The sequence below is a fragment of the Neodiprion virginianus genome, chromosome 2 (assembly GCF_021901495.1).
Source record: "Neodiprion virginianus isolate iyNeoVirg1 chromosome 2, iyNeoVirg1.1, whole genome shotgun sequence".
Lineage (NCBI taxonomy): Eukaryota > Metazoa > Arthropoda > Insecta > Hymenoptera > Diprionidae > Neodiprion > Neodiprion virginianus.
In genome coordinates, this window is record NC_060878.1 from 16,531,891 (window position 1) to 16,555,334 (window position 23,444).

Genomic DNA, 23,444 nt, shown 5'->3' on the forward strand with positions numbered 1-23,444 from the left:
CAACCCACTTTCCCCTAAGTTGTTTTTCGGTCAGTTGAACAGTTGAATAATAAAAATTCAAGTTCACGCGATTTATAAATAATTCAATTATAAAGGCAAACGAGGCGTGATTCGTTGAAATTTGATGCATCATACGGATTTTTAAACTAATAAAAACTGTAGAATACCGCGATGTACAAAAAATTTTTTACGAGTGAGCTTTTTCCGTGCAGCGAATACTTTTTTTTTTTTTTTTGTTCTCCACTTTGATCGCTTGCTTTTTGCTTTTACCCAATTCAACTTGATTCCCCTAATTTCAGCTACACATGTTCAGTGTTCTTATCATCATTCCATCGTTTCGAAATTGTTTTACTGGATTGTACAGACACTCGGATTGATAACCGGGGCGGGATTGAAATTCCAAAATTGAAATGTTTCGAAAGCGCTAAATTCTGATTCTTTTTGTGGTGAAACTTAAGGTGAAGAAATCAAACTTTGACGAAACATTAAAGTTCCGAAGGGTCCGAAACTCGACGCTCAATATTCCGAAAGGGTAAAATTCCGAAAGGTCGTAACTTCGTGAAATCAAAGTTCTGAAATTCCGGCAATGAGAAAATTTTAAAACCATCGAAATTCCGAATGAACGAAGATTTTCAGCTCTGTGAATTTATGGCTCGGTGAAATTTCGCCACTCTGATCTTTCTTTGTATTGGATTTTTGATATCTTTACGTTTGGAATCTTGGTAATTCTGATCTTTTACACTTACTCGTTGAGTAAACTCAGGCCGAGAAGCAAACAAAAATTCGATACCGTTAGTCGGAACATTTTTAGAGTTATCGAACGTGTTAGAATCAATCTAACATGGAAGGTATCCCAACTCGATCTCTCCGATTTGATTTCTTTTGTAACATGTATGATGGCAGATAAAACAACATACGTGTCGCTCAGTTTTTAGTCTAATATAACATATTTAAAAAAGAAACCAAATTGTAGAGATCGACCTGGGATACCTTTCTTGTAAGTGTCCGTAGAACTGATACGTCATCAACTACTTTTCTTCCCACTCATAACCAGCGGTTATAGGCATAAATGCGCACTTTCTTTCGTTGAACGCACATGATTCGAGTCGAGATATTGACGTCTGTATACGTGACACACACACACTGATATACGTATGTGTTTACCTTACGTCAGAGTTGAGTGAAATTTTACTTCACTAAATTCACTCGCGTATAGGGCATTCTCTCCAGACTGAACGACGTTCGCAAAATTTGATTCTCAATTTTTCAATGTACAAAATTTTGTCATCAACTTCGGGTTATCGTAGTAATCATAATCAGAGGCTGATTAATTTTGTAAAATTTATAACTAGAAAATTTAAGGTCCATGATATTCGACCGAAATAACATTGTTTAAGAATTTTCATTAGGCAAAAATAGTACGTATTTAATATAGCAAATGAAATTATGCAGTTTGAATATTGAAACTTTTTTGAATTCGCACGTTTTCCAGTTTGTAACACATCGATTCGATGAAAAGTTGGGACTTCTGTAACGATTCCGATTGAAATTTTGAAGTCATTTGCGAAAGCTTTCATATTTCTCGAATAAAATAAAAACGCGATTTTATAAATTTCGGAAAATTTTTGCTCCAAGAATTCTTGCAAGTATTGAAGCAAAATATTATCATTCGTTACGTACATTCGATTTAACTCGTGTTTGCTGCGAAAAAGAAAGTTTCGTTTGTTTCTACCAATGATTTTTACTGCAGCTCGACCAATTGAATATAAACGACCATCGTTTTAACTCGTTATGTAATCGCTACCATGTAAATGTACGCATAGCTATGTGCATAGTTAGCCAATGTCAACATGTTATATTCATATATATTCGTATCTTATCTCGTTAAAAATCGTCTAGAGTTTTTTTTTTTTTTTTTTAATGGAAAACTGCAGCTTCAAATATGCAGCGTTGTTATTTCATGTGGTGTACACTTTTATTACAAAATATTTAGTACAAATTGTCGATAATTTTTATCCCCATATCGTCCTAAATGTGAAAATATAGATTGATAACGAAGAATTGAATGTACAACTTAGATATCAAAAGATCTGAAATTTTACATTCGTTAAGTTAGCTCAACCACTCAAAAATAACCAAATAAAACCTTTTGGATGATAAGCCGCTAATTAGCCGCTAATAAACCTTGGAAAAATTTATTTTGCTTTTTGTCAAATTTTTGAAAAAATCGATGGTCCGGTAAACTTCACAATAAGATAGCACGATCACTATTGAGATAACTGTGAAGGGTGGATGATCGTAAATTTTGAATGAGACTATAATTTGCCGATAATTAACAATTAATGATCAGTTGTACTTTTAATTTTTTTAGAAATTTTTCTCCAAGCACTGGATTTGCTACGCTTGTTACGAAACGAAAATTCAGCGCTTATAGCATGGAAATAATATAAACTTTTCAAATCTATGCGTTAAAGTCTGTTTAACTTTCACGTTGAAATGTTTTTGTATTCCATCGAGTCGCTTTTTCAAATTTGCTTTACGACTTTTGAAGAGTTCCAGCGTTATTTATAGCGCTTTCCATCATCGAATAATAATTCAAAGAAGATCAGTGTGAAATTAAAACTCAGCGATAAATTCGAAACGAACTCTTTGTTGCTCACGAATTGCGGGTGAAGAATTTTCGTGAATGAAAACCTGCAAGGTAAGCTCAATACGCGTTGATAATAAACATGGATTATACTTTGGGACGTGAATAGAATTGAGAAAAAAAATTACTTGATTACATTATATATTTACAAATTACAAGGGTTTTTATACTCCAGCCTGCTATACTTATTAGTGAATACGCTTAATTATAACAACAACACTTAACACTAAAACACGTATGTTCTCTAACAATGAATTCTATGGCTAGAAATCCTTAATGTTTTACATTTATTTTCATACCGAGTTGTCCGTTTGTTAATTTATTCAACATATTTCTTTCAGTGTAATATAACAGCGCGGATAGTTATTTATTATTAAACAGCCAACAAACACCGATATCAATAAATACTTATTTCGAAATTATGTTTGGTAGTTAAGTTTAAAAAATGTTTACACTTCGGTTCATACTGACCTGAAATATTCCAGTTTATAATCTTACTTGAAAAAGTTGCGAAAATACTGAACGTTATAATACCAAGAACATGCGCCAAAAGACAACTTTGCACAAACTTGTAATACATTTTTTCTAACACCTGCTCTTAAAGTATTCTTGTATGTACCGTCAACGGGCACTTGAAGAAGTCTTTCAGGCACCAGTGCGAGAAAATTTTCACACCGCTAGCGATGCGCAAAAGTTTTTCCCGCACGTGTGTATAAAAGACTACTTTCGGTGCTTGTAAATGGTGCATAAAAATGGACTTTCTATGCAGGTGTTGCAAAAAAGGACTTCACGTTACTGGCGAAACAAAATAGTGTAGTACTTTTTTCTATATACATATATGCATGGAAAGGCTGATTTTTCTCCTTGATTAGGAAGCAAAGTGTCACTTTGTCTCTCTGGAAGTATTGGCTCCCAGTATAGGGGGAGCAAAGTGCCGTTTTTTCTTCTAGTATCGATCGGTCCGGTCGGTAAAGTAGTCACACCGCCTACGAAACAACAACATCGGACGTTACGAATCTTAACGTTGATCGCACCGACGCGTGATCGATGTGGTGTGATCCCTCACTACAAGAAGAAAAACCGGCCTCCGTGCATAGTGCAAAAAAATATCGTGTATTGCCGCAGCAAACCACACGCTGGGTAGCGGAAACGGCTTCTGCCCCCTTGGTACTGTTAGATGATTTTAGAAGATCCTCTCAAATCCTGTGATCAAAAAGCGAAGTGGTATTGATATTCGAACTTATTTACTTCAGTCGTTTACTCTGTAAATGGCAAATCAGAAAGAGAAAATGACTGACGATGAATTGGTTACGTTAGAACTATTGCGGGACGTTCTTGAAACTATCATAGAAATCGTGGAGTTGGATATAATCTTCAATGCGTAAATGACTTCTGAATCTTGCGATGGAAAGGTAACGCGTTTTTGAAATTTGATCCAATTTCGTTCATTGGTTTACGGATTGAATCACCGCAACGATTTGGTTGATGGAAGTTTTACTATTACGTAGCCTTAAAACAAATGCGACCAGAAATGAATAGTCATGTTTTAGAATTTGAGTTCGTCGAGTAACTGGTAATTCGAAACTATCTCGATCGCCAAGTCTGCTTGATCATATCGGCAGCCTTTTCGCCGATCATGTAAATCACAGCGTTGGAATGTCCAGTGGGAATGGCAGGCATGATTGAAGCGTCGGCAACGCGGAGACCGGTGACACCATGCACCCTGAGTTGCGGGTCGACAACGGCATCGACATCGGAGGCGGGTCCCATCTTGGCGGTGCCAATTTCGTGGTTCATCATGGATGGCAGATGCTTGATGGCGCATCGCCAGTAGTCGTCGGTGCCAAAAGGCAGAGTCCGACACCCGGGGATCTTGATATCATGAAGACGAGAGTCATATTTTCTGAAAGGTTCACTCTGCGATATATTGATAGCAAGTTTGACTCCCTCTAAGATTATCTCCAAATCGGCCGGGTGGCTGAAGAAGTTCGGGTCGATGATTGGGCTCTGGAAAGGATCCTTTGACTTGAGCTTGATCCTTCCGACGCTGCGAGGGTTCTGAACAATGGGCCAGATCGACCAGGCATCGCGGCCCTCGATCGGTTTGTACACCGCATTATAAAGCTCGTCGGTTATCCCCAGAGCCCTTCTCAAGGTCAGTCCGTTGTCGGAATGGAGTGAGCCGGATGCGAAGAGCAGCTCGATGTCTGGTCTTTCGTCCTGGGCATATTTGCTCCTGATAAAAGCTAGCGCTTCGGCTCCGCCGGGTATCGTCATCGGCCCCTTTCGGTTCATCACGTAGTCCAGTAACACGCCGGGTCTGGCCAGCTGCCTGGGGAGAAGAGTTACGCTCTGGTTGACCAGGAAACTCAACCCCAGGAAACCGACGTGCTCGTAGAGGTTATACCCAACCTTAGAGTCCTTCAATACCGGGATGCCTAGTTCCTCCAGGTGCTCCTTCGGTCCGATTCCCGAGAGCATGAGCAGTTTCGCAGAGTCGATGGTCCCGGCGGAGAGAACGACTTCTCTGGAGCACCGCACCTGGTGGAACTTCTTTCTTCTGACATACTCGACCCCGTATGCGCGTTTGTTTTCGTCGAAGAGGATCTTGGTGACCCTGGCGTTGGTCATAACGTGAAGATTTGGTCTTTGATCCCTGAGATACGCCTTGGCGGCGCTGCACCTCGTGCCCTTGTCCATGTTGACCTGAATGAAGGAGAAGCCGATCTGGTTGGCACCGTTGTAATCGACGATGGGATAACCGAGGCGTTCGCCGGCACGGAGAAATACATTGGCCAAGGGCGAGTGGTAGGGAACGTATTCGACGCAGACGTGTCCCTGTCTGTTGTGCCAGGTGGAGTTGTTTAGCTCAGGGATGTCGAAGCGCTCGCTCTTCTTGAAGTAGGGAAGCACCTCGTTCCAAGACCAACCCTTGTTGCCCATTTTCGCCCAGTTTTCGTAGTCCTCTTTTCCGCCTCTGGTGTGGATCATGTAGTTGAGTGTGCTCGTGCCGCCGAGGGTCTTTCCTCTGGGCCAGGGACACTGTCTGTTTATCATTCCCAGGCAGGCGTTAGTCTGTGGCTCGACTTTGTAGCCCCAGTTGAACTCTGTGAGCTGAAAGACGCTCACTAGCATAGGGATGTCGTTCAGAACGTTCATCATTCCCCCGGCCTCCAGTAGCAGTATTTTCCACTTCGGGTTCTCCGAGAGACGATTCGCTACCGCCGAACCCGCCGAACCTGATCCTACGACGATAAAGTCGTAGGTCGTTCTTTCCGGCTTGTAGTTTGATGGGATGTTGTTGCTTTGAGTTTGACGATAGTTTCGGATCACATCGAAGAACGATTGGCCCTCCACCATACAGGTCAACGATATCAGGCACATGATCTTTTTCAGTTCCATCATCCTGCAATGAAAGTTTTCTTCAATTTTTCATGAACAGATTATTCACGGCGCACGGGATTTTATGGCCAAGAAAATTTTTAAGTTTTATCATGATTTACGATGCGAGGTCAGTGGATGCGAAATCGAGTGTACTTCAGTTGGAAACAAGACTCAATTCCATTGATGTTCTTCATCATGGTGAAACTAGCCGCCAATTTACAGAAAGTTCCTACTAATGTATCAGCGGATAAGTATCAGAAACATTAAAACGCCACTGATTGGAGTTAATTTTTCATGAAAATCACTGTGTGGAAAAAGGAATTTTTATGAACTGGAAGCTCACTAAAGACGATTGGCGATTGTCATATATTTAGACAGCATGAAGTTACTCTTAAGAAATTAATACAAACGCACGAAAGTTGCGATAAAACTGACGTAAATTTGAAGTCCAAACTTATTGTACGGTTGTATAATTAATCATTATTTACTGTTCAAGTCAGATTTCAACATTTTCCAAAAGCTCCGAAAAGACGACTTCGTTTCGTTGTTGATACAATACATATTGCGTTATAATAATTGTACCGAGCTCTTTTATAAATTTGAAAAAATCATTCATTAAACCAACTATTCTGTCGTAAATAAATTGGGTATTTCGAATTAGAAAGTTCGTTGCAACGAGAAAATACAAACTCAGATTTTTCTAAAGTTGGACCGACTGCATCATTTTCTCGAAATGAAACTAAGTCTCAAATTTTTTTGCTTTTTTGGAGGTTATTTCGTGTGCAAAGCCCGATTTTGGCGATTCAGTCCGTTTTGAAATAATATTTGTAGTCACTGGTGTGAACAATTCTGGTTTTCATTTCTCCGCAATTGTCGAAAGTTTTTATAGTAGAAAGACAAAATCAAACCAGGTATACCAGTCAAGTAATGAACTTTCTTGTAGCCCACATTTTCTTCTAAATCAACACCGTTATTATGTACGAATCGTGAAACTCACCTTCCGCAGACTTTCAGTGTTGCTCCAACGAACCAAAATTCAAGATCAAAAATTCTCCCTCCGCCTCGCCACTCTGTCCTTCACCGGGTCATTCACACTTTGATCTGATCCGCAGTTGCTTAGTAAAACTGAACATCAAATAAGTTTGGAATCGAATCCCCGAGCAACGGCAGAGCAACAACAACTCAAAAAGTTCAAAAACAAGAAAAAAAAAAAAACACCTTCAACAACGCAATGATCACACGAACAACATTGATAATAATGGCGTCGATTAACCGGTCACTGTTGCCACACTTTGAGCACGCAGTGTATAACAATAATGTGTAATAAATGACGTTGGGAAACAATAAACTACCGATTGTTATTGTCAGCTAACTCTTGCCAAAGCGATCCTGCGGAGACGGTGTCTGACTGAGAAAGGCGCTTTCTCGTTACTGTCCACGCGTATTACTTATGTCCGTACCAAACCAGAGGAGAATGCATACGATGAGCACAGGCCTTCCACCACCTCCACTTGCCTCTCTTCCCTTCCCTCGTTTCATTTTACCTATTACCTTCACGATGATAATCACACGTGAAATATTCCAGCTGTTTTGATGGTTCGACTGGGCGAACATTCAGATTTACTGAAAATATTTTTGTGAACAATTTAAATCGCGACAGTTTGTGAGGATGAAGTTTAGTGACGTTACTGTAACGATGCATGTTTAGGAAAAATCGCTGATTCGCAACTTTGTGAGTTTCGGACATTTGGTAAACCGTTTAAGGGGGGAGCCTGCTTTAGAGGCTTCAAAAAATCGGTTTTTTCGGGGATTTTTTTGGGAAGGAAAGAAATATCCGATTAAAACGAGACTTTCAGGGTTTATTGTTATGTATTTCAACAGTCTTCTCGAATTTATTCATTAGGATACATGTCATGTTATGCCTGGTACAAGCATTTCACCGAGGCGTCTCGAGTATGCATTTGTCGTGCGGCGGGAAAGGTGCAGGTCGCAATTTCCATCTGAAACAAAGAAACCAAAAAAATTTTTACTTCTCAGTAGTATAGCTTCTAGTTAAACCAAGAACATTCCACAAAAAGTGAAAAAATCAACAGTTTTTCGCAAATTAAAAAAAAAATTCATTTTTCTTGGGAAAAGAAGTCACTTTAGATTGTTTAAAAAGTGGGTTAATCTTAACTTTCTTAAGGTTTTTTAGGTTCAACTAGAAGAGAATTTCATCCCGAGTACAATGCAATTTGTCTCGTTTCGATAGGACGTTTAGTTTTTTCCCTATCTTTCCCGCCAATTAGGAAAAAGCGTAAAAATGAAAAACGGAGAAATCGTGCGTCAAAGTTTTCGTACATAAAAAATCGTAATTTTCATGAACTTACCGCATTAATATGCTAATCACCGATTCCTGGTCCATAGAATTGCCCTTCAGACTCTTCAAAAAACTGGTTCAAAACTTCAAAAAACTGGTTCAGACTCTTCAAAAAACTGGTTGAAAACTTCAAAAAACCGCTCGTATACCTGCTCGACGCTTGCTCACTATTTCTTCTGTAACTCCGAAAATATTTCGAATTTGCGTCTCAAATTTTAGGGACACATTCTTGGATAGTTTGGAAAGACATTTATGCAAAAAAAAAAAATCGATTTTTTGAAGCCTCTAAAGCAGGCTCCCCCCTTAAACAAAATATTGGCCTTGCGCTCCATGTTCTCATCTTATCCTCGTGGTTTATTTTCATTTTTATTTTTATTTTTATTATTTTTGTTATTTTAATAATTGGTTTGTATAATCGTTAAGTGAGCACCTATTTCCAATAAAAATCATTCGCTCGGTCTCTCTGTAAAAATTTTGGTCGTTGATTTTCGTCAACCGTGTAATCGGGCTCTGCTCGTATTTGAAATAAATGAAATGAAATGAAATAAAATATACATACCGATTCTGAAAAGCTAACTTCTTGAAAATTATCACAAATTGACCAATAATGACGTTTTTTTCCTGATGTATCGATTCGTTGACGCTACTTGCTTCAGCCTCGTGACGGTTTGCTAACCGATGACGACGATGCGTTTCTCATCCATTTATTCATTTCTTCTGCTTCGTTGTCTGGAAAAATGCTGGCGTTGGAATTTTTACCCATTATTTAACTACGGTCTTGTTTATATTTATCTTTGATTTTTCTTATTCGACCGAAAGTGTGATCGTTATTTCTCAACATGGGGAGGTTTTTTTCTGCGTTTTCGAATAGACACAAATTTATCGCTGAATTTCAATCAATCGAAGGATACATTTCTGTAATATTGAGCTGTGGTTTTGTGCTTTTTCTTGTTCTCTGGTTTGAAAAAAAAAAAAAAAACATGTACAAATGGTCATCGTTCTTGAAAGGAATGATTTTTATTCTTCAATAAAGATGCATATTCAGAATCACCTGAGTTTTATAACAATTTGAAAAGAAACATGTAAAGCATAATTATTTTTCATCGAATTTCAACAAATTAGAGGGAATTTTTTTTACTAAAATTGACCTGCTATTAAAAAAAAAAGTACAATCATCATTCCTGTAATGGAAAGGATTTTTTGATGCGCGAACAACTCGTTAAGATTTCGTCAATTTTGTAAAAAATTAATGTTTACGTTTCGGACTCTATTTTTCTTTGAACTTGTTTTACCAGTAATTAATCTGTCGATTTTATTATAACTTATTGATTCGTAAGTTTAGAAACTGAACAAACTCCTCTCTATAGTTATCGAAAATCATTATAAAATTATCTTGTCGTTGATTTTATATCAGAATAATAATAAAGAAAGTTTTTTCGTAACAAGGTGAGGAGGTTGCTTGAACTCGTATAATAAATGCGCTTACATACAGGTGATTCGTTAAAAAGTGGGTCAAATTGTTTATAATTAGTTAATCATTGCTGGAAATATACTTGAATTTCAAATTATTCTCGTTATGTTTTCATACCTGAAATTTTTTTATCCGACGATGCAACAAGTTACACAATTTCAAATGAATCATTTACAATTCTTCGCTCGGCTTGTCGCAACAGTGACTAAACACCCGTTTCCAGGAAAGATATTCTCTGCTAAATTAACTCATTTAAATAATTGTATTAAAAATTTGAACGTAGAACTTTGCAAACTTTTAGTCTGCCCAGTATGAAATACAGGTTTTCCATTTATTTTCCTCCTTTCTGTTGTAATGCACTTTCAACCAGTCACTTGGCTGATCTTTGCGACAGTAATAATTACAAACCCGCTAAATGTATAATATTTCAGTTTATTTATAATGTGACGATTATTTCGAATGTGTAATTTAATAATAATATCCTGATCAGGTCAACAATTAATCAACAACCCATTTACTTCGACGCAGTATTTAAAAAAGAAGAGAAAACGGAAAATCATTTTAAACTGTCTAAACAGCACGTAATTAACATTAATTATCTATCTCCCTTCATTACACGACGTCATTTAAACGTTCTGCTCTCTAATATATATTTTAATTGTCATTTTGTTAATTCTTGTATCTTTCTCTATTTACAATGTTTTTCGATTTTTAAAATTCAACTATACTTTTTTATATTTGAGTAGGAAGGATTCATTTTATGTTATACGATAAACTTGTTGGTACGATTCGTTAATAACCAGCTAAATAAATGAATAATCTGTTTTTATCGACACCTTCTTAAACCAACTTGTGCATTTTTCTTATTTGTCTCTTTTACTTCGCGTCATTAAAACGTTTACAATAAGATGCGAAATATCTGCGAAGTTGTTCCTGTAATATTCCGTCGAAGAAAATAAAGGTTTCATATTGTTCACTACACCGAGTTAAAGGATTTCGAGTCTGTTTATTTTGTTTCTTTCATACTGCACCCAAAAATAATATTCAGGTTTATAATTCGCGTGTTGATTCACTTTCTTTGAAATAATTCTGGCTGAGATAAATTTTTGCAATTATAACAGGTCGAAACGTTATCTGAGGCTATTCAAAAAAAAAAAAAAATATCAAAAAACACGATAAAAATAATAATAATAACGAAATGAGGGTTATAAAGTGAAACTCGATTCACTCGAGTGCTGAATGTTATTCATAAAATCTTTCCTTGACATAGAAAACATTGTCGACCGCAGGTTCAAGCAGAGAAAGTTTTTTTCAGTCATAGCAACAATTTTGAACGGTTTTACGCATAATTGTTCCGTTTTTTTTTTTTTTTTTCTTATCAATTTTCTTCATATAATTATCTATGGTTAAAGTCAATCGTTCGTCTCATTTCGATGTTCGACCTCGGATTTTTCCATAGGTATTATTTATAACCGACCTTACACAATAATGACGTGAAAAATTGGCTGTTCAAATTACGCGCAGAAAATGCTTCATAACACAAAACATGTTGTGGTTTTTAAGCGACATGAAGGAATTCGCTGATCGAGAACAGAAAAAACAAAAAAAAAATAATAATAATAAATCAAAGCACGATCATAACGCGCAAGGACGACCAGAATTTACTGTCCAGCAATTAATTTTTACACTTTCGTGCAAATTATGAAAGAAAATATCATTAGAGGAACAGGTGTTTGGTAATCTGGTTTCCAAAAAATAGACTAATCTGTACTAATTCATAGAAAGCTAAGTTTGTTTGTATGCTTCTGAACGCGAAACTCGGCAAGTCGGTGACCAATTTACAATAAATCTGCACAACAATGTTTTCCACACATCTGTAAACGTGAAATGGGGTAAATAATAGGATGGTTTATCAGAAAAAATGATCGGATAAGATTTTTCGAGGCCCAACTTTCGAGTTTTCGTTTTTACATTGAAATTCAATAGAAATTACAATGAAAAATATTAAGATATCTTTTTCGTAAGCAACGATATTTAGTACAATTAAGGCAACCACTTTTTTTCTCGTGTTATTTCCAAGTGAAAACGAAAACTCGAAAGCGGGACCTCTAAGTCTTTTTCGATCGAGCTCAAATTTGCAGATTTTTTTTTTTTTTTTTTTTTGTGAAACTCTCTAGTACACAAGTTAGACAATATTAGTTGATTTGCATGGAAAAATTGTGAAAACATTATAAATACGTAGACTTTGGATTTATAAATAAATTGCTAACAACAACGTTTTCTGTTTTTCTTTATTTAAAAAATGAATAAACTACGTATTATTTTGTGCGTTTTAATATCTATACCTGTTCGTTTGTTTCCTAGGTTTGTAAGAAATCTAGCTGCTTGCTGAATTCATAAATAGAGTCCAATGTACGATGAAGGTTTTCGGATACAAAAAGAGGACAATGAACAAACCCGAAACTAAAGTATCCGTGCAGAAAGGAATTTTAAACATTAAAATGGAAAATTTTCAGTAGAAAATTTGTGTCTGTTCACTTATTCGTTGTATATTTATTTCCTCATTTTGTCCGAGTATTATCACGATCAGATTACGGGCGTAAACCAAATGGAAGTGAATCGATTCCACAGAACAAGTACAGGAAAATTGTTCCAATCAACATTTTTCCACACCAGTTCTGTAGAATCAAACCGCGTTCAACTGTATAAACAAAAATATGTTAACGATCTGTTTACGTATGTCTATCCGCGTAATGATAATAATGGTCATAATACTACATTACTATAACAGCATGTGAGGAAATGTAGGCTAGCAACTATCGTGGTTATGTAAGAAATACTGACCGTCTGGTCCCTGCTACTTTACTCGCTGAGAGAACTTTCTCTAAAAAATTTCCCCTCTCGAATGCACGGAGTCCTTCCCTCCGACAAGTGATTGCCAAGTTGTTACGCTTAAGCTGTAAAATAATAATTTTCCTTCGATTTCAAGGATTTTTACCAACCTTGAGCAGTTTTTTTTTTTTTTGCATCGCCAAAACCTTCCGGGCACGACTAGTATTGTTCTAAATTCTCACCTCTGGATTATTCAGAGCTTAGAAGCTCTGAGATGGTCTGCGAATGTTCTAATGCAACTGGTTCCTAAACTAGAATTCGAATATGTATCGTTTTCATTAAGGGGTTAGGTGGGTTTCAAAAGCTCAAAATAGGTACATTTTTATGAATTTTTTTTTTATTTAATCAACAGAATATTTCATTCCATCAATTTAACACATAAAAGATACATATTTTATAAGTAGTTTGATAAAAATTTTTCATTGAAAAATATTGAAAATTAAGGCGTGGACACGTCGTCTGCTATGACCCCTCAAAAAAAAGTTCTCTCGGCGTAGTCAGGATAACTCATGACAGATTCATCTGAAATGCAAAAACCAAAAATTTTCTGTTAGTAGATGTTTAAAACTCGTACTTGGACGAAGGAAAAAAAAAAATAAAAAAAAATTACATTTTTGGCGGCATTGAAAACAAAAAACCCTTATTTTGATTAAAATTTGCACCCTTCATGGCCTTGAAAAATTACTTGGAATAGAAAAAAAAAAAATTCCTTCGTTCAAGCACGAGATAATGTTATTTTGAAGAAGTGTGCAAAATTTGAAAGAGATCGGTTCATAAGTTTTCGAGAAATCGTGACTACCGATTTCAAAAATGTAGTTTCGAGAAAAACGCGATTGAAGATTTACATTCAAATAACATGTAAATAATCGTACTTACACCGTATAATGATGCAAACCCATGTTTTTTCCACGTGCCATCACCTGACACGGTAACATCTGTCGTATCTTCAACATTATTTTCATCACACGTTAATTTTTTTTCTTGATTTGCAGCAGACAACCTCCATATACCTGCGTCACGCTTGGTTATAGCCTGATGGGTGAAAGATCCAAAGGTTATATCTCTTAGAATATGACTCGGATCGTTTTAAAATTTTAAAGGAATATTCTCAACATATTCAATTATAAGATAAGCAAAAAAAAAAATTCGATTTTTTGAAATTTTGAAACCCACCCAACTCCTTAAGGCTTACATTGAAATTGTAGGGTCTCGATTGGAACATACCGACGCCGATGAAACAACTTGACTTATCGAATAATGAAAATGCCACTTGCCGAGATTTTCTATCACGTTATTCCTATCCAAATATACTATGTAAAATAAAAGAATCTCAATTACAATCATGGTCACTTTCAATCGCACTTGAACAGCTTGTAACGTTGTTATTTCAAAAGAGCTTGGAAAGCAAATGATTGGAAAACGAACAAAAAATGGTTTACTTGATAGTTACCCATGAATCCAGTTATCAAAAGCATCGAACAGAGGAAAGGTTTATTTTATCGTTTCACGTTTTGAACCAAGCGTGAAATTTCTGATTCGAATTCATTGGCCTTGGAATATGATTGTTATAACTATAAAAACAAATCGCACCAATCCGAATGATCGCCAAGCTACAACGCGTCTCTTTACCGAGCAACTATAAATATCGATACATCGTTTAACCCTTTCGCAGGATTTCAAGTTCGAGGTGAACACACAAACCACTTGTTAAATCAATCCATACAATCTATGCAAAGCTTTTATCGCGGAATTGCAATTACGCACTGAAAGGTTTCAAGTTACGCGTTTTCCGTCTCGATTACACCAGATAGCGTTTTCCGTTGGAGCGAAATTGATAGGAGGAGATTGTTTTTCAAGCTAAAATCCATTTCCTAACAACGCTCAGGATAAGACATTCCTTTTTCATTTGTGCCCCTTACACCCCTCACATAATTCTTGGATAGCCTCTGAAAAGTCTCGGCTTTTTCACTCTACACGGTACCCGATTATAAGTATAATACCCTGGTGGCCTGGTCAATTTAAGACCTTCGCCCATGGAAGCCAAATTTTATTGACAGCACAATTTTGTGCTTTTTTTGTACCCAACATAGAATTTTTTGTGCTTCAACTGTACAGCTGGAATCATCAACCCGTGGTAAGGGTGCTTAGTTGTTTCGATCCCAGCATATCTATGACGAAACACGTTACATGATCAAAGTGGAGTACGCACCGTTATTATGTACTTTTTGTGTGCTTTCCAAAAACCCTAGAATCAATTTTAAAAAATCAGTGATTGTGGCGCAACCCAATCGTGACCTCACGGTGATCTCACCGAAAATCCCTGGAACGTAAACGTCACGGGATCGAAGTGGAATGCGTACCAGAATTACGTGCTTTCCAAAGTCCACAGCCGTAAACTGTTTGGCCATAATTTTCAGTTTTAATTCGATGTCTGCACCAATTTCACTCCGAAATCTTTCCCAAAAATTAGATGTCCTACAAATATGTTACATTTCGTTCATATACGTTACCGACGTCGAATTGTTCGAAATTTTCAAGTAAACGACTTTCGACGAAACGTACCGTAGTTTACTTGACTTCTTATCTATTACGGTATGTGAACATCTGACCATTCTTGATTTCTCGTTAATTTCTCAATTTTTTTGGCAGGGCCACCATTCGTTGGAAAAGAAACATATATACTGATATCCCAACAAGAGTGTACGCACTTTGTGATGGTATGATGTATTCTTTTTCAAAAGAAAAAAAAAACAAAAACGAGAAAAGAGACGTCACCATTGGAAGGAATCCGTTGATCCCCTGTGACAGAAAAAATTGTGCTAAACGCTGCTTAACGGATTCTTAAATGAATATCGTCATGAAGAATTAGATCCACGATGCGTTAGTAAACAATAAATAATTTTATTTTAATCAATTTGTGTCAACGACATTTCGTTCTACAGTTTTACGAGAACACCGATTGATCATCATCGGGTCTTCTCATCAACAGACATTTGTTTCTTTGTAGCTACTGATTGTGAGCTAAGACTCGATCGTTTCGTCATTGGAATGGTTGTGTGTAACAGAGGCCTAAAAACGGCTCCAAGTCCTCTTGATCATGTCAGCCGCCTTTTCGCCGATCATGAAGCTCGGCGCGTTTGTGTGAGCGCTCCATGATTTCGGTATGATCGACGTGTCCGCGACCCTGAGGAAGTCGATACCGTGGACTCTGAGTTCTGGGTCGACGACTGCTTCTGGGTCAGTCTTCGGTCCCATTTTGCAGGTTCCGACCTTGAAAAAAAAAGGTCAGTTCAAGTTGGTACCGTGACTGTGAATTCGCGAGGATACGCTGAGAAAAATTTCATTTGTTACAGTAACTAGAAAAATTCAGTAAAACGTGTATCGCTAAAAAAGACTTTCTGGTAACAGGTACGAAACTAATTTTCATTTCGTACCTGTAACCATATTTTTCGATTGTGGTAAAAAATGAAACTAGTCAAGGACTGAGCGGTAACGGGAACTAAAAATTTCCCTCAGTGTAACAACTAGTACCGACCTGATGATGAAGAGTGGCGGTGATCATGCGCACGGCGCATTCCCAGTATTCGTCGCTGTTGAACTTGAGGTGAGCGCATTTCGGGAATGGTTTGTCGTGAATACGAGGCTGGTGGATCTTGAAGGCCTTTGTCTCGGCGATACGGATTCCCTCCCTGATCCCAGCGACCATTCTCTTGACGTCGATATCCTTGGTAAGGTAGTTCCCGTAGAATTTCGGCCAGGCAAATGGATCCCGACTCTTCAGCCGCAGCTCGCCTTTACTTTCTGGGTGCAGAAGCATCGGGATTATCGTGAAGCAGTCCGCGTAGTCGATTTCTCGGTAAACTGCTTCGTACGTCTCTTCGTTTATGTGGAAACTCTTTCGGTAGGTCGATCCTCCGTCAGCGCTTAGCGATCCGATCAGGAAGAAAAGCTCGATGTCTGGCTGGTTAGCCGGGAAATTGTTGTACTTTGTTTTTACGTACCCGATCGCTTCTACCCCTCCAGTTATCGTCAGAGGACCTCTACCTGTTTTGAAAATACTTTACTAAGTTCATTTTCGTTTTCCCTTCATTTGTAATGCATGCCAAGTTTCAATTGATCAACTTTGATCGAAAGCTCAAGTCTCTGTTTATTCTGAGTTCCGACGATGAACGAATGTACATCTGTTGAATACGTAGCCTCAAGTTCGCTATCTAACTTCATTTACTACTCGAGATCTTTATTATTAGAATTGTCGTTCGAGCTTGATCGACCAAAATTTCACGCGTATATCATGAGACTGAATAGTTGCATTAAATCGTTTCTTTCCTCACTCTTTCACACTCGCAATGAGTCGTGCATTATTTTCAATGAAACCAAATTTGCCATGAATGTCACAACTAAACTGTTGAAACTTGTTTTGCCATCGGAAAATGTTTCTGTCATTATTGTCTAGTGTTTAGAAAATAGATATTTCAAACCTCGTCTTCAACTATGGCTGTATAACTTGAATTGAATACGTTCATAATCCTGACTAATGACTTTTTCACCAGAATCAATCTGCCTGCACACAACCAGGATTTATAGCTCAGATATGCTTGAAACTTTTTTTGAAATCGTATTATATCATGTTGCATGAAATTCTAAGTTCGATTCGTAATATTCAAATCGGACTGAATCGTTCCGCTTGAAGGTATTTCGCGAATGAATTAGATTTAAAATTCAGGAAAGCGGCAATGAATTCATCAGAAAATTTACGCCCGAATCGAGCAACCTGCTTTACGCCGGTGATTTCGGTTTGCCTAATCACCAGGAGTAAACGTTATTCACGATCGCTTGCCAAACCGGTTTCACGACTTCTGATCGTCGACAGCTAATTCTACTAGATTGTAACCTATCCTTACTCTCAATGACAGAAGACATGGAATATGTGACTGCAACACTCGACAAACAGCGGTTCGATTAAATATTTTAACGAAAGATTGAAGTTGCGTTAAAATTTTTTGTGGAAAAGAAACGTAACGTGTCGGGAATAAGCTTTTTTCGATTGCTTCTTATTTGACTTTCTACTTGACTTGAACAACTTTTGCTACATAAGAATTCTTCTATTTTAATAATGACCCGAATCACGTGCAATGGTTTTTGTGGAAAAAGTTACATGCACATTCTGCTTACCATACCGAAGCCACTCAATCAAGTATTTTGGATCGTTGAGGAGTATCTTTTCACTCAAGCTCTCACCAACATTCGAAGCGAGGAATGTTAGGCCCAGAAATGAAATGTGATCCTGCAAATTTTTTCCTACTCTAAGGTCCTGGACAACAGGGATTCCCAGTTCCTCCAGGTGTTCTTTTGGCCCGATACCAGAAAGCATCAAGAGCTGAGGAGAATTAAATGCACCGCTCGACAGGATCACTTCTTTACGCGTGAATACTTGTGTCAGCTGCCGTTTCCTTATGAATTCAACTCCGTAGACGGCCTTCGATCTCGGATTTATCAGGATTTTCGTCACTCTTGTATTGGCCAAAACGTGCAAATTCTTCCTGCCAAGAACCGGCCTCAGAAATGCTTTTGCTGCGCTACATCTGCAAAGTTGATTGATTTATTACTTCAACAATTCAACTGAGTCTATATCTCACAAGTTTCAAGTTAGTATTGTCGTGTTGGTACAATAAATTCTACCGAAAGAATACTGTTTTCAAGTCTTTGAATGATTTCAAAGAATACAAGTCGCTAAAATCTGAGTCTTTTGTGGTTTATTATCAGGGTTCAATGAATTTCAGACAGCCCTGAAGTTGCAAAATAATGTTATGTTTTTCTTTTTTTGTGAATCTAACGTTGTTATACATTGACGTTAGAAACCTCAATCTCATGTTATTCCGCAAAGATCTAACACAGCTTAAATCTTCCTGTATTTATGCTATTCAGTGTACGTTTTATCGAAATGCGTCTGCATTTTGATGGCTCAGAGTATTTTCTACCGATCAATTTTGTCCCATTTTTTGAGATTGGCCGATGTATTGGCACGCACCTTTTCAAGAGAATTATTACTAGTCCAAGAACCGGGTACTTTTTTTCTGCAATTTTCTACAGAATTGATTTTCTTGTTGGAAAATATTCGGGGGTATTCCCTGAATGTAAATTCAAGTTGGCGGGACGCGGGGGTTTCAGCTTCAGTCGCCATCTTGGAAAACACGTTTTATCAAACATCTCGCGAACTGTGCATCGTACGACAAAAACAGCAGGGATTGTTTTTGGTAGATAATAAAATTTTCTACAACTTTTATTCTAAACATTTTTTCTGCATAACGCATTGGTTTTTATATACAGCGTGGCAAACTTTTCTCAAAATGGTTGAACGAAATTTGTAGAATATAAAACTTGAAATAAATCGACAAAAAAAAAAAAAAATTTCCACGAATTTTTTCATAAAATTGAAAAATTTTGGCGCGTTATAAATAAAAATCTATGGACTGTACAGAAAAAAGTTTTCAATAAAAGTTGTATAACATTTTTTAACACTCAAGTGCGCGTGCGCCAAAGTTGTCATCCGCTTAGACAGCAGGCTGGCCAACTCTATCTGGTTACACCCTGCGACGATCTATCAATAAGTGCAAGCGTTTTGAGGTTATGTTGAATCGAATGCAGAAATTGGGACAGGGTCCGTCACACGACGGGTACCTCAAATTTGTAATTCAACACAGTTTCGAGATAACTACAAATTTTGATAGCTACCACCTGATCTAAGTGAATTGGCCAATTTAAAAAGTAAATGACAAAACTCTGCGCAAACTACTGAATCTATTAATGGAATCACATGGTTTGACGCAGGCGCAATTGGTCGTTTTGTTTCACGAGAGTGTTGGTACAGAAGACTGTACTTTCGACTACCTCTAACTAGGAAAAAAAAACTGACCTTTTGCCATTCTCAATCGTCGACTGAACGAACGAGAAACCGAGTTGGTCCTCGCCGTTGTAGTCGAGGATTTTATTCCCCAGTTCTGCGGTGGCATCGAGGAAGGTAGTTGCCATCTTGGATCTGTAGGGTACATCCCCAACACTGAGATAACCGTCGCGTCCGTGATACCGAGAGTACGGATGGGCTGCCAATTTTGACCTTTCACTTTTCATGTAGTAATAAAGCGTCTCGTTTGGTCCCCAGCCGTAGTTTCCAGCGGCTTCGAGATCCAGAAAGTCCTGTCGATTGCCTCGCGTATAGATCATGTAGTTTATTATGCTCGAACCTCCAACGCCTCTGCCACGTGGCCAGTGGCATCTACCTGGTGGTTTTTAATCACGGTTCAGAGTTCAAATCACATTAATTTCACTTGGGAAGTTTACTCAACTCAAGGCTTCAAGTGACGTTAAGCGACTTCGCGAAGTAGAAGGACTTTAAGTGATAACAAATAACTCGGAACGAGTTCAGGGGACTTTTCAACTTTCCACTGCCAATTTCTTATAACCGACCCAAAAACGGAATTTTGAGTTTTCAGCACATGTCCACGTCTCAAGGGCGAGAAGAGTACCTACCCCCGTCATTTTTAATTTTATCGATCCAGCAGTGCCCGAGTCATTTGAAAAACGAGGTCAAGAGAAAACATTTTAATACCATTTTCCCAGTTCGACTGATCAAAGTTAATCGAAACCACTTGTGCCTCGGATGTACTCTGATTTGAAACATAGCGAATCCATTTCAAACACTCCATCTTCACCGTCTGATTGGCTAACACTGTTTGAGTCCGATTAATCTAGGTATCGAGTAGTCATTGCTTTGCGCATTGAAATACGAGGTGAGCTCTCATTACCATCGGTCATCGCCTCGCAGACTCCTTCTTGGCGTTCCATCAGGTAGTGCCAGTTGAAGTCGGTGAACTGAAAGTAACTGACCATCATCGGTATATCGGATAGGAGTGTCTCCCAACGGCCAGCTTCCAAGAGAAGAATTTTCCATTCCGGGATTTCGGACAGTCGGTTGGCCAAAACACACCCGGCTGGCCCTGCTCCAACGATCACAAAGTCATACTCGGAGAAAACCTGTCAGATTGAAACTTTCATCACTTGATCAAACTTTGCGATTACAAATTTCAAGTACAATTTGTCACCACCTGGTATACAAGATATTTCTACAGAGATCATCGCCATGCTTCTGATTTACATTTTTTTAAACTGCCACGGTATTTTTACCAACTTACCACTTCCGGTTCACGGCTTATAGCGTATTGTTTTGGACCGCGAACATGTCGCAGCACAGATTCAAGGTAGGTGAAGGGTACGGCGAAAGATCCCGCGACGAAAATCAGCACCAGGATTAGAATGAATTTCATTCCTGAAAAGTTTGCCGTAATTATCGTTGATTTAATAATAATCAAAATTACAAGATACGTTGTTATTCTCGTAGCGTATAACGAACCACAAATATTGTTTGCCCCTTTTGTGATGTAAGCTGTGATAATACGTATTTTTGCGCCCATTAAGGTCATGCGGTAATCCCACCTTTACCGACCGAGAAAAACTCATCCTTTTTTTCTTCCCGTATTGAGTAAACAAACGAACGGACAAGGGCGAGTTTGCTCGGTCGGTAACCGATACGAGATTAGAGAATATCAAGAATGAAGAGAACAAAAGTAACGAAATTTTTTATCCAACCGCACACAATTATTGCAGTAATTATATATGGACGCCGGCTGACGAGAATACTGAGAAATGGTGTTCATTTTTAATGATGGTGTATATCTTATTTATCGCCTGATGAAATGGTACGTACTCGGAGAATCGAAAGAAACGTTTGTAGTCTATTCGCAGTATCGAAACCGACAGAATCGCACAGCAAAGTTATCCCGCAATATATATCGGAGATGAATGGAGGGGGAAATATCTCTTTAGTTTCTTTGTGGGCATTGATAAGTGGTGACTTTTCAAACTGATATTTGCAGAGCTATTCGAGACGAAAGTTCACGGTCAAAATTCACACAGATCGACGAACTTGTTTTTTATTTATTTATTTATTTATTTATTTTTGTTTTACCGATGAATTGAGATTCTTACATATCAATGGCTTAGATGTAATTAGTTACGCATTTTCTTATTTTTTTTTATCTACTTTTATTTCTCCTAAGATTTCTCAAAATCAAATATTAATAATGCGTAAAACCAAAGTCTTATAACTGTAATTATGATGATATTATTGGTATGAAAAATTGAAAACCCTTCGAAACAATTAAAAAGATTAACGTTATAAAAAGATGTTTATAACGAATTAAACAAGATTTTGTCAAAGAATTTTTATATCTGTAATTTGAACTCCGATCAGATACGGTTAATCCGGTTTTGATCTTTGATTTTCAGGTCTGCCTAACGGAATGTTGGTTCAAATATCTCACGTTCGTGTGCTTTTGCGTTCATAAATAAATGATTATTGACGAGCCTGTATTGGTTTTTGCGGAAAATGGAGCCTCAATTTACTTGATTGGATTTAAGAAATCAATCATCTTACAACTCCAATCGCCAAATTTTGAAAAGCCAGCGTTCGCAATAACCGGTTAACACCGAATTGAATCAGAAATTGCGCAGCGGTTGACTGCAATTATTTATTTATTTATTTATTTATTTTTTTTTGTCCCCACCAGTGGCGAAAATTTGGTATTCCAAAAACCCGTAATTTGCCCGTCTGACGATTGTCGTTTACCGTTGTTTATTTTCATGCGCGAAAAATTTCAGGTCAGATTTGTAACGTTAATTTTCTTTTTTTTTTTTTTTTCTTTTACCCACAACTTGCAGAAATGCTTCACAGGCGTTACAATTTTTACTTCAAGGGCTTTACTGTGTTGCCAAATATGTATAGAAACTTTGGGCGGGGGTAAAAATGTAAAAACACGAAACATGTAGGAATATGAAATTATAGCAAGCCACAATATAAAATCGTCAGAATGAATAGAAATATGGATAACTGAATTATTTTGACGATCTTATTTTTATATTCTGGTTTCTTTTTATACCTAAACTTCGCACGTTTTTTATTTCATTTTTATTTTTTATTGCGTCTTTTGTATTGGAAAACTTCCCTAAGATGGACATTCGCGTATTCAAAAATTCTACATTGCGATCTTAGTATTTTCGGATCCTTAAACGTTCTAATATTCATCCGAAACTTTTCTCGATAATATCGTACTTCAGAATGCGGTCAATTCGAGTAATTTTGTCCATTTATATCCTTACACCGTGTTGGTATATTCTTTTCTTTTCTAGTTCTTCAATGAAATCAAGCCTGTACAATTCATCTCCACGCTACACTTCGGCTATTTTCGATCGCGAACATCGTTCGTTTCGTTATATAAAATTTATACGTAGCGTATGCCACGCGTGACATCAACATAATGTATAATAATCAGCGAAACCGGTCTTGTAGGATTTTAATTAGCTCATAAAAATGCGCGGAGGCAGTTTTTTATTTCCCCTACGTTTCTTTCTTCTTATTTTCATTTCTTCCGAACCGCTTCACACGATCCGTTACACCAGACTTGGCAAAAGAATTGTTCCGTTAAGTATAACCGCTAAATTCCGTACGGTTACCGCTGTACTATAAATATACGTGTACATAAATCTTCACAGTTTTTTACATGTTGCGAAAATCAGAATCATTCCATATCGTGTATACTTTAGTGTTTAAAAAAGAAAAAAAAATAAAGAAAAATTTG

The 23,444-nt window shown here is 37.4% G+C and overlaps 3 protein-coding genes across 4 annotated transcripts in view; 1 reads left to right on the forward strand and 2 right to left on the reverse strand.

Moving 5' to 3' along the window:
- Positions 1 to 23,444, forward strand: part of LOC124299284 (flotillin-2) — a 510,013-nt gene that overhangs the window by 17,049 nt on the left and 469,520 nt on the right. The gene's annotated exons all lie outside the window — the stretch shown is intronic.
- Positions 3,320 to 7,485, reverse strand: LOC124299272 (glucose dehydrogenase [FAD, quinone]-like). Its single transcript, XM_046752371.1, has 2 exons — positions 7,029 to 7,485; positions 3,320 to 6,053 (listed from the first exon to the last, which is right to left on the reverse strand). The coding sequence occupies exon 2, from the start codon at positions 6,050 to 6,052 to the stop codon at positions 4,232 to 4,234; it is 1,821 nt and encodes a 606-aa protein (XP_046608327.1). The 5' UTR covers position 6,053; positions 7,029 to 7,485; the 3' UTR covers positions 3,320 to 4,231.
- On the reverse strand, positions 15,635 to 21,576 carry LOC124299269 (glucose dehydrogenase [FAD, quinone]-like). 2 transcript variants are annotated; one of them, XM_046752355.1, is made up of 7 exons: positions 21,515 to 21,576; positions 20,943 to 21,076; positions 20,556 to 20,784; positions 19,667 to 20,030; positions 17,926 to 18,335; positions 16,289 to 16,797; positions 15,635 to 16,023 (listed from the first exon to the last, which is right to left on the reverse strand). In XM_046752355.1, the coding sequence occupies exons 2-7, from the start codon at positions 21,072 to 21,074 to the stop codon at positions 15,823 to 15,825; spliced, it is 1,845 nt and encodes a 614-aa protein (XP_046608311.1). In that variant the 5' UTR covers positions 21,075 to 21,076; positions 21,515 to 21,576; the 3' UTR covers positions 15,635 to 15,822. The 2 variants fall into 2 exon arrangements, with proteins under 2 accessions (XP_046608311.1, XP_046608310.1); XM_046752354.1 differs by having other exon boundaries at positions 21,496 to 21,532.

Excerpts from the sequence above, each read along its gene's own strand:
- LOC124299269 (XM_046752355.1), bottom strand. The coding sequence starts at position 21,074 with ATGAAATTCATTCTAATCCTGGTGCTGATTTTCGTCGCGGGATCTTTC. Across the intron at positions 16,798-17,925 it reads GATTGAGTGGCTTCGGTATG|GTAGAGGTCCTCTGACGATA; the intron begins GTAAGCAGAATG and ends TTTTCAAAACAG. Across the intron at positions 16,024-16,288 it reads CCGCCACTCTTCATCATCAG|GTCGGAACCTGCAAAATGGG; the intron begins GTCGGTACTAGT and ends TTTTTTTTCAAG.
- LOC124299272 (XM_046752371.1), bottom strand. The coding sequence starts at position 6,052 with ATGATGGAACTGAAAAAGATCATGTGCCTGATATCGTTGACCTGTATG.